At 40.1% G+C, this 10,762-nt stretch overlaps 1 protein-coding gene across 9 annotated transcripts in view; it reads right to left on the bottom strand.

The window, feature by feature from the left end:
- Nucleotides 1-581: 581 nt before the first annotated feature.
- OSBPL3 (oxysterol binding protein like 3) overlaps nt 582-10,762 on the bottom strand; it is a 136,887-nt gene continuing 126,706 nt past the window's right edge. For all 9 annotated transcript variants that reach the window (XM_048838396.2, XM_048838399.2, XM_048838398.2 and 6 more), the window contains 5 exons: nt 9,693-9,837; nt 7,695-7,839; nt 6,908-7,034; nt 4,189-4,311; nt 582-2,316 (listed from right to left, as the gene is read on the bottom strand). In XM_048838396.2, coding sequence (XP_048694353.1) covers nt 2,220-2,316; nt 4,189-4,311; nt 6,908-7,034; nt 7,695-7,839; nt 9,693-9,837 — 637 coding nt within the window. In that variant the 3' untranslated portion in view covers nt 582-2,219. The remainder of the gene's footprint in view (nt 2,317-4,188; nt 4,312-6,907; nt 7,035-7,694; nt 7,840-9,692; nt 9,838-10,762) is intronic.

The following is a 10,762-nucleotide window of genomic DNA, read 5'->3' as shown; positions in this document are numbered from 1 at the left end:
ATGACCTGGGCCTGCTGAGAGTGGGGGAAGGGGGGCAAAGTGAGGGCCGCAGACTTCAGCAGTGTTACTGAGCATGCTCATTCCATGTGAGCAAGCTCAGTACAAGCCAAGTAACCAATCTGGGGGGCACGTGACCCCCCTCCCACATCCCCCCTCTGATCTTGAAGTAGCAATTAATTCTTCAGACAGCTTTTGATTGTTAATGAGAAAATAAACTAAGATGGAGATGCAACAACGGATCGGACTGTGCAATTCCCACAACTCTCTCTCAAAACACTCCAACTATGCCCAGTGGATCAGTTTTCCTGTTGAGTCAGAAAGTCCAGATTTCACCTGTCTCACGCTGAGCATGTATTATTTAAAATTGCTGACTTTAAACAATTAGTGTGTCCTGCATCTTTAAAGGCCAGATTAAATAAAAGAGAACAATGCTTAAGTAACATTGTGCAAATGAGAGAAAGGCTGATTTGCAAAGTGAGTTAAACTCCTAAGGTAGCAGCTGTGGCTACGAAATCAGTGAAGTGGAATTGTAAAGGTGCTACCGGGCAAAATTAAATAATAAATTTAACTGACATCACAGAACAGTTTTAAAATGCAACTTTTATAGCACTTGTTTAATGTTATACATGATACAATAAACTTGCAGTAAAGAGATCTAATATTTAAAGGGTTTTCTTTAAGACCGCATCAGCACACAGTAAATTGGAAGTTTTTCAAAGCTTTTGATCTCTCTTAAGTCTTCATCTCCCCTAGCTGCAACTTGCACCAATAATAAACTGGTTAAACATAGCAACAACTTTTGACTCACTTGTGTTTTAATTTGTACAATCTCAAAACCTCCACTAATAATTTACTTTTTCTTTTTTTTCTTTTTTTGCACAGTGGAAACCTTTCAGTGTTGTTACCACAGAGAGTCTCACAAAAGGTTTGCATGCAACAGACCTAGAAAATGTGGATCAGGCTTGGGTTCTAGTATGGCCAGGAATGTAAATTGCTTTGAGAGTACAATTTGTTTTGCTACATGTGCTACTGTATTACTTTGATTTTGAGGGAAGAGGGAACACCCCACCACCTCCACTCAAATGTGCAATTTTACATCTATTTTCTGCTGTGGTTTGATGGACATACTTTTGATCTGCATGAAAATACTACCTATATGTACAAAGAGTACAGAAAAGAGATAAAACCAATTTAGTGCAAGACACTTAAATATTTATCTGAACACAACAAGCAGTTAAAGGAAGATCAAAGATTCCATACATATAATTATAAGGCAGATGGTCTTTTTTTTTTTAATACAAGATCTTAAATACGCTGCTTATAATAAGAGGTAGAATATATCAAAAATGTATTTAAGAAAACGTCTGTTACTTTAACACAATAATTTACTTTACTAAGTTTTTAAAAAGTATCCCTGTTTGATTTTTTCAGGTAAATAAAAGAAGTCCAGCTACGGAAGCAGAAAATTTTGTGCTCTATGTCTATTTTACTTACTGGAAAAGAGAGAAAAATCTTCTTTCATCCCGTCAGTGCTCAAGCATTAACCAAACCCTTTTTGGGGCTGTAAATTTGAAGATTCTGGGTGAGAAGATTTGGTGGCGATTCCTGATCTTCTAGTGTTACATGTAGCAGGGTACAATTGTCTAAGTAAGGCAGTAGAACCACAAATACAAGCTCACTATTACCTTTTTAAATAGGCTAGTGACAAGCAAATAAAAACAGGAATTTATTTAATCTCTACAGAAAAAAATAAAAAGGTTACTCAGACTCCAGCACCAGCAGACTCGCTTTGTTTCAGTAATTAAAAGCTGTCTTTCCAACCTTGGTAGCCCACTTAAAGTTCATGTAACCATGGCTTCCATTCATGTTTCTTAGCACAGCCAGGAGAGGCTGATATTTTCTCCTTTGTAATTCAATAAGGCATACATTAAATCTGAATTTGCATTATTAACTTTTGGAAAAGTAGTGTTAAAGCTTCTTTTTCTCCCCTCCCCAGCCATTAACATTCAATAATGTTTATTTTATTAAATAGTTTATAAAACCAGTTTTTTTATACATTCAGACAATCATGGTAACAATCAAATAGTAAAGAAATCAAATGAAGAAAATATATATGTCAAATTCTAAATGAAGCACAATTCTAGAAGGTACACTTAATGTATGAAGCTGTACACACACATAAATCAGAGAAACACAGATGAGCATCTTCTAAGGTCCTCTCACCAGAGAACAGGATTGTCCAGTTTGGAAAAACCAGGGTCTTTTCTAAGATCCATGTATGTTCCATTGCTCACCCAGGAGTCATCTGTGGATTTCCTGTCAAAAGATTAAATGATTTCCTGAATATATAGCTGAACTTTGTACTTTTGCTGCCCTTTGGTTTCTTGGTCCTGCCACCCCCGTTTAGGTCTTGAGTTGTCCGATTTTCAGAGGTGGTAAGCACCCACAGTTTGCTTTGACTTCTGCTGGAATGGTGAGTGCTCAGTACTTTTTAAAATCAGGCTCTAGGCTTCTCCCTTGCCTCAAGGTTCACAGCCAACTTCCTGGAAACCCTTGTGAGAATGGTTTTCCTAAATGATCCACGATATTACTTTTGTCCACACTATGACTGTCTGAATCTGGACCTGTCTAACTTCACTCCAGGAATGGCTTATGGCAGTTATTTTTACGGTGGCAGTGCATAGAGGCCTCAATCAAGGGTCAGGGCCCATGGAGTTAGGCACTGTACGTATAGACAGGTCCTGCTTTGAGAAGATTACAATCGAACTTTAATCTAATGTAGAGCATTTATGCAATGGCAACAGCCATTTACTCTAAAATTATTTTAAATAAAGCCAGGTTTACTCATTTTAGAAGAGAGAAAATCCAAGTAATCAAAGGTAAACCCTGTATAATCCATATCTGAACTAAGGTTTGGGTAACAGCCTTGCTAGAGATTTTACCCTATTAATTTAAACCAAAGCACATGCCCCACATACTCTTAGAGTAACTCTACCTTCATGTTGACCTGCCCTGGCTCTCTGTTAGAGCTCACTACCCTCATAATTACACTTCTACCAATATACATTTTACATATGTTCCATCTTACCCAATATTTAACCAAATTTTGTTTCTCCAAATCAAGGGGCATTCCCTCCTGCAATCTGCCTTTGGGGAATATTGAATAGATCAACAATTTCTTCATAATAAAGGATCTGGGGGAATGCACAATTAAACAGTACTTGGGTCTCTTACCTGCTACACTGACTGGTTAGCCCGCTGGAGGCAAAGCTTGCTTCCCTTTCGTCAAAATCATCAAGTTACCATCCGAGTTTACCCAATATCAGTTATAACTACTAATCAGGGGTTAACTCATCCCCACTCCTCATACACACAAGGAATGTATTTTAGTCACCTCTTTATACGTACATTGGAAATGTTCCTACATTTCTCTCACAAATTCTCCCTCTAAAAGTAAGACACCTACCTCCACTGCAAAGAATTAATTCCTCATGAATCCCCAGGCCTTTTGTCTCAATAGATATCTGTTCTACTCTGAATCTGGCCCCAACCTTCTTACTAGATCCTGAACCAAGGACATGGCAGGTAAGTGCAATGTTCTCTCCAACATTCACTTTTAAACTTGTAGTCGCCAAAGCCTGTGTTAGCCATTTTATGTTATGAATGCAAGGTTTCTCTCTCCCCCCTTATATAGACAAAACACATTCAAATGATGGAAGTGACTTCATTGCTTGCGTAAAGTGTCAGATTGCTAGCCCAGGAAACAAACCTGCTGCACATGGAATTCCTGTCGACTTCATTGGGAGGGCTATGCAGACCAGGTGCCAAGCTTAATCCTTCCACTTCAACTGTGTGTCTTAACTCTTACTCGAAGGGATGAAAAGACAAGTTCATTCCCCAGGCAAATTCAATCTGCAGCCTTGGTATGGAGGCTGCCAACTGAGATTTGTTTTCCGGGATTACAAATACAAACAAAAAAAGTTTAGGGATGTCATGGGGAAGGGTATGTTTGTTCCTTGGCTACTAATCTAAGTCTGAAGCAAGTTTATATGGCCAGGTTCCAAAAAAACATGGTTGTAAAAGTTGACTTATGGAAATACTCACCCTCTGCCCCATGGTGGTACAAAGCCAGTGCTGTGACGCAAAAACTTCACTAAATTACAGTATTTGCCATTGTTTACATAGTACCTGAAAAATCTAGGTTGATGCTCCAGGTTGTTTTCTTCTAGAATCTTTCGCCGTTCTCTCTGCAACTGTTCAATCCTTTGCTTTTGCATTTCAGCTCCTTCAATATTCCCTTCCTCTAGAAACCTATAGTACAGCAATGGTATAAGAGCCAAAGATTATTGGTGCTTCCGCTCTTTGTTTTTGCAATGCCCTCTCATTGACTCAAAGTTTCAGAATCTGAACTCTAAGATCCTGCAGTTTGTAGTTCAGCTATTGTGAACAATTAAAATCAGCAGAGCAAGATTTTTCATTCACATAAAAAGAAAGTGATGCATCAAACCGGGAGAGGTTGCAAGCACTTTGGAGGACAGGATTAGAATTTAGATTACATTCAATAAAGACAAGTGCAAAGGACCATAGTTAGGGACGAAAAATCCAATGCATAAATAAAAAAAAATGAAATAAATGGGTAGACAGCAGTATTGCGGAAAAGGATCAGGGGGTTATAGGGATCACAAATTGAATATGGATTTCCACCACATCTTCAACAATCACCGCCCGTCCATCAAACACTCTCTAGAACATTCCCACACCAGCATCATCTTCAACAACAGAATCCTAAGAACAACTACATACAAGAAACCCACTGATCACCACACTTACCTCCACAGATCCAGCAACACCAAGAAATTGGTTTCTACAGCCAGGCTCAAAGATACCACAGAATATGCTCCAGAGAGAAAGTCCAGGATACACACCTAAACACACTTAAAACTGCTTTCACCAAACAAGGACACTCTGCCAGAGAAGTAAATCGCATCATGGAATGGGCCACCCAAATACACTAGGAGCATCTGCTTCAATACAGAAAAAAACACCTCACTGAGAACACAGCCCTAGCTGTCACCTACCCCATAGGGGTTCCATTGTGGGGTGGTGTCAAAGAATTACAATCCATACTTGATGGGGACCACATACTGAAAGAAATCTTTCCTGATCCCCATATTCCATCCTTCAAACCACCACCTAATCTTGCCAAGATCATCATCAGAAGCAAGCTCCCCACAGGCCAGGACACATTAACTGGAAGTGGCACCAGATCCTGCCAGAACAATAGATGCAAAACCTGCAAACATATCTCCACTGCTACGATGATTAAGGCTGCGAGCCTTTCATGGAAGTCTCGGAATGCACTTGGGGTAGCCCTGGGGCCAGCCGTATCGGCCACTGCTCTGGCAGCCCCAGGCAACTGGTCCCAGGCACTGTCCCGGGGCATCAGTCCAGGAGCCCCCTCCCATAGCACCTAAGGTTTAGTTAGGGGTATTTTTAGTAAAAGTCATAGACAAGTCACTGGCTGTGACATTTTGGTTATTGTTCATGACTTTTACTGAAAATACACATGACTAAATCGTAGCCTTAATGATGATCAGTATCCCCCTCCCCAACACTCTGTTCAATAACCATGGGTCCTACACATGCTTATCACAACACGTGGTGTAACTCATCCAGTGCATCAAATGCCCCAACAACTGTGTGGGTGAAACCAGACACTCATACAGAAACGTGATAAAAGACAAAACACCATAACACCCGGGGGTGAATACTTTTCACAAAGTGATCACTCCATATCTGATCTGTCAATTCTCATCCTAGAGAACACCTTCAAAAGACAAGCCTGGGAGTTTAAATTCCTAACTCCACTAGACTCTAAAAATCATGGACTTAGAGATACTGTCTCCTTACAACAAATGTATAACACCCTGACTGCTAACCCTTAATTGCCTACTTCATTTTAAGTGGTCTCCCACAGCATGTGTGAACCCCTTACACTTAACAATCTGTCAACTTGTTATATTTAGCTCAGGCACTCTGGTTACCTTCCCCAGACCTGAAGGAAAACTCTGAGAAGCTCAAAAGTTTGTCCCTTCCACCAACAGAAGTTGGTCCAATAAGAGATTACCTCACCTATCTTGTCTCTCTCAAACTGAATATGAGTGAACAATGTGATACTGTTGTGAAAAGGCAAATGTCATTCTGGATTTATTACTGGGAGTGTCATATCTAAGATGCGGGAGGTAATTTCCCCTCCCCACCCCACTCTCCTCAATGGTGAGGCCTTTGCTGAGGTACTGTGTCCAGTTTTAGCACCATACTTTAAGGAGGATGTGAATAAACTGGAGAGAGTCCAGAGGAGAGTAACAAAAATGATAAAAGGTTTAGAAATCACAGTTGTCTGAGGAAAGGTTGAAAAAATTGGGCATGTTTAGTCTAGATAAGAGAAGACTGAAGAGGAACATGATAATTCAAATATGTAAAAGGTTGTTCTAAAACAGATAGTGATCAACTGTTCTCCATGGCCACAGAATAGCTGTAGTAATCAGCTTAGTTTGCAGCTAGAGCAATTTAAGTTAGGTATTAGGAAAAACTTTCGAACTATAAGGGTAGTTAAGCTCTGGAATAGGTTACCTAAGGAGGTTGTGGGATCCCCAACACTGGAGGTTTTTAAAAATAGGTTAGGAAAACACCTGTGAAAGATGGTGTAGGTATACTTAATCCTGCCTGAGCTCTGGAGGATGAACTAGACCAGTGGCTCTCAACCTTTCCAAACTACTGTACCCCTTTCAGGAGTCTGATTTGTCTTGCGTACCCCCAAGTTTCACCTCACTTAAAAACTACTTACTTACAAAATCAGACATAAAAATACATAAAGAATAAGGAATATATATGCAGAACATGTTACCTTTGGTCTGGCCTAAATCGTGTGTCAGTAGGTGGTAGGAATGGCCTAGTCTGTGGGTCCAGTTCATTTAACTCTAATGCAAACTGTGTAAATCCATAACACTGTTCATAATCTTTAGGCATGGGATCTAAAAAGAAACACGTATAAAGAGTGCAAATTAGGCTTTTATCTTTTTTTTTTTATGAAGTTCTGCTATTTTAATATGTTAAGGCTTTAAAGCTCATACCACCCCAAATAGCTTCTTGGAATCTCAGTCAAAATAAATAAAAAATGAATACATTACATATTGCAGAAGGGCATGACTTCACAGCTTGATACCATTTTGGAGAGAGATGGGTGCAAACCACCTAACTTTGTGGGAGTTCATATTTGAATCAGATTGCAGTACTGAACTTTTTGGGCCCATCTTTAATTTCTAAGAACAGGCATCCACTAAACATCTTCAGAAACTTAAAAACATCCCTTTTATTTTTTAGAAATAAACCCCTAACACCTACACTTGCCCAAATGTGGAATTGAGACCCAAAATAAGGGGAATATAGTGCAGAAAGAAAAAAAAAATCCATGATTAGTTTCTTTACCAGAAGTAATATTTGAGAAATCTAATTATACAATTTAGCTTTTCAGATTTAAGTTTTACACATTACAAGCAGAAGAGCAAATCTGTGTACAATAATAATAAACCTGGACCTAACATGTAGCGTGAGATGAGGTATGAACATAGGGGTAAATTCATTCTCAAGCAAACTTAAATTCTGCACAAGTGTTGATTATACTGGTTACTAACTTGCTCGCCATATGCAGGTTGGTGAAGACGGGGTTCCACAATATATACTCTCGTGCCATTTCCCAAAAAGCCGATGCACTACTTTCCCATCTCTGTCCATGACACTGCCTTCAATCTCATGCATATTAGGATTCCAATATTTTGCCTATAGTTAAAATGAACAGAAACAACATTGCTGCAAATTTGGAAGTATGAACTATTTTGCCATTTAGATATGTTATTGTTGTAGGACTCATCTGAGGGTGCTTTTTCTTAAAGAATAGCTATATGTAAGATCTGGGACACACATCCATTCATTTTCATCTACACTACACAGTGTTACAGACATCAAGCAACCCCCAGTAATTTTAACTAGTTGACTTGCAAAACCCCTTTAAATGTTTATAAAAATCTCTGAAAGTTCCATTTTTTTAAAGGGCAAAGTTAAGCAGAGAAAGGTAAAGCAGGGACTGGACTTTGATTTTACAAATCCCAAGGCAGAACCAGAGATGGGTCAGATCCATGGCCTGTTTATCTAAACTCCTTCACTTCTGCAAATTTGAGAGATTGATGCTCAGAGAAACAGTTCCACTTTTAGCCAGTTTACAATGCAGAATACTTAAGATTTGCAATACATCTCAAACTTTAAAATCTCAGTTCCAAACACGGACTGTATACAATGTCTTTGTAATTTTGAAGTTAAAAATAAGCATTTGAAAATCATTTCAGTGTTACCTAGAAAGTGACATAATAATCATGAAAAAAGAAAAGGAGTACTAGTGGCACCTTAGAGACTAAGGCATCCGATGAAGTGAGCTGTAGCTCATGAAAGCTTATGCTCAAATAAATTGGTTAGTCTCTAAAAAGAAAAGGGGGACTTGTGGCACCTTAGAGACTAACCAATTTATTTGAGCATAAGCTTTCGTGAGCTACAGCTCACTTCATCGGATGCATACTGAGAATACTTTCCACAGTATGCATCCAATGAAGTGAGCTGTAGCTCACGAAAGCTTATGCTCAAATAAATTGGTTAGTCTCTAAGGTGCCACAAGTCCTCCTTTTCTTTTTGCGAACACAGACTAACACGGCTGCTACTCTGAAACCTGTCATAATACTCATGGGAACAAATGAACACAAAAATGAAATTTCAAAGGATGTTTTACAGTAGTTTATTTTCTCCTGTTGCAGATGCATGGTGCATGCAACAGCACTTACCATGTGGATGGAAGGGATGAAACAAATACTTGCGCCAAGAAACTTAGATAAGGAGAACCAGGATTTAGGCAAGTATCTCAATATGATATGCAAAAGTCTCAGTCAGGTAGCAACCAGCCTAGTCAACAGATGCCTTGCTGGGTTTCTAGTTGCCATGTGCTTCCAAGAAGCCATTTTAACCCACTGCTGATATAACTTTAAATTGCATGGTCAGGAGTACTTCATGCCTCCTACTGAAGCACACGCCTTACACAACAGCCCAGCTAAGCTAGTGCTTTGGGTACACAAAAGGGAGAAGCAGAGTGCTGGCTGCTCAGCTGGAGTCTTGTTAGGCACTTGGCCTGTAAGTGCCAGATCTACAGCTGCTGGTAAAAGACAACTTGAAAGCAAACAGAACAGACTGCCCCACAGGGGCTTAGTGAGAGGCATGTGGGGAGTCACCACTAGTGGATACCTAGTGCCTGTCTTTAGTCAGAGGCAGCTGGAAAGTGCCCACTCTTCCCCGACCCTGGTGGTTTCTTTCCATACATCAGGAGTCTCCTCACACCAAGCAGCAACTTTTACTTTCTGCCTGGCCCTCCCGAATGAAATGCAATTCTTTTAGAGTTCGGTTCTCCCCCTGATGGACAAAAATCTCCAACGCACCTGTGTCAATTACAATTAGATCAAAGGGAAAATGTGATTCATAAGCAGCCCAAGGAACAAGAGTACCCTGCTGGGCATGGCTCTACTATATAGCATCCTCCTTACAGCAGTGCTCATCAGAAAAAGTATTAACACCACTGCGGTGAGTGAAAGTCACACCTTTATGAAAGTCAGTTTGCAGAGACAAGTGTCGTCATTCAGGTTTTTGATGATGATCTCGCCGTAGTGTTCAATCCATCTTTGCCCACTTAAGATGTTATGGATACAAGAAGTCACCTTATTCCACTCAAAATGGTCTCTGAAACTTGAACCAAGATAAAGAGGTGAATGATGCCATCCCTAAAATAACCAATGAACTCATAACAATGACTAATGGAGGAATTTTCTTATTCAAAAATGTTAAATGAGTCTTCTCTCCCTTTCCCCTTTCCCTCCCTGCGGGGCAAGCACAATGACCCAGCAAGAAAATCAATTTCCCTGAAAAACCTTTGCACTTCTGGTGTAAACCATAGCACTGAATTCAGTTAGTTCTCTTAGCTCATCCAAAGTTAAAAAAACAGTGCTCGTATTGCATATAACAATTGATTAAGGGAAGAAGCATTAACGGCACAGAAGCTAGCAAACAGAGCTGTAAACAGGGGAGTTTCAGTGGGAGTTTGTATTGTGGTGCTTGTTTGGGGTTTGTTTTTGCTGCGGGTGGTGGTGTTTTGGTGTGGTTTGTGTTTCCCAGATTAACAGGATTTAGGTGGGAAGGCTATGACAGATACAGAGGCAGCAGTGGGAGTGACTCATGTAGAGGAAGACACAATGAAGATGACTGGATGTGGAAGCTGCGGTATGTACTTGATCCTGGAGGGGGTACGTTGTAAGAGTTTTGTCTGCATGAAATGCTGTCTGATAGAGCTGATGGAGGAAAAGATCCGAGGTCTGGAGATGCAGGTGGAAAGTTTGGTTGAGTTTAGAAAGGGGTTCGAGCAGATTATGGAGCAAAGACATGAGGTACCTGAAGGGAAAAGCTCAGACTTGCAGATGGAAGCAGGACTAAGGAATTCTGAGGGGAGACTGGGTGAGGAAAGTGGTCAGTGGAAGCATGTGACTAAAAGAACCAGGCAGAGGAAAAGACAGGCTAGTGAAGGAGAAATAGAGCTCAAGAACAGGTTTGCACAGTTGGAAAACGAAGAAGGGACTCAGCAGGTAGTCACTGAAGGTGGAAGGGCAAGGAAGAAGAG

This window comes from Caretta caretta, chromosome 2, assembly GCF_965140235.1.
Source record: "Caretta caretta isolate rCarCar2 chromosome 2, rCarCar1.hap1, whole genome shotgun sequence".
NCBI lineage: Eukaryota > Metazoa > Chordata > Testudines > Cheloniidae > Caretta > Caretta caretta.
Note: the sequence above shows the minus strand (reverse complement) of the source record. Positions and strands in the feature narration are given on the sequence as shown.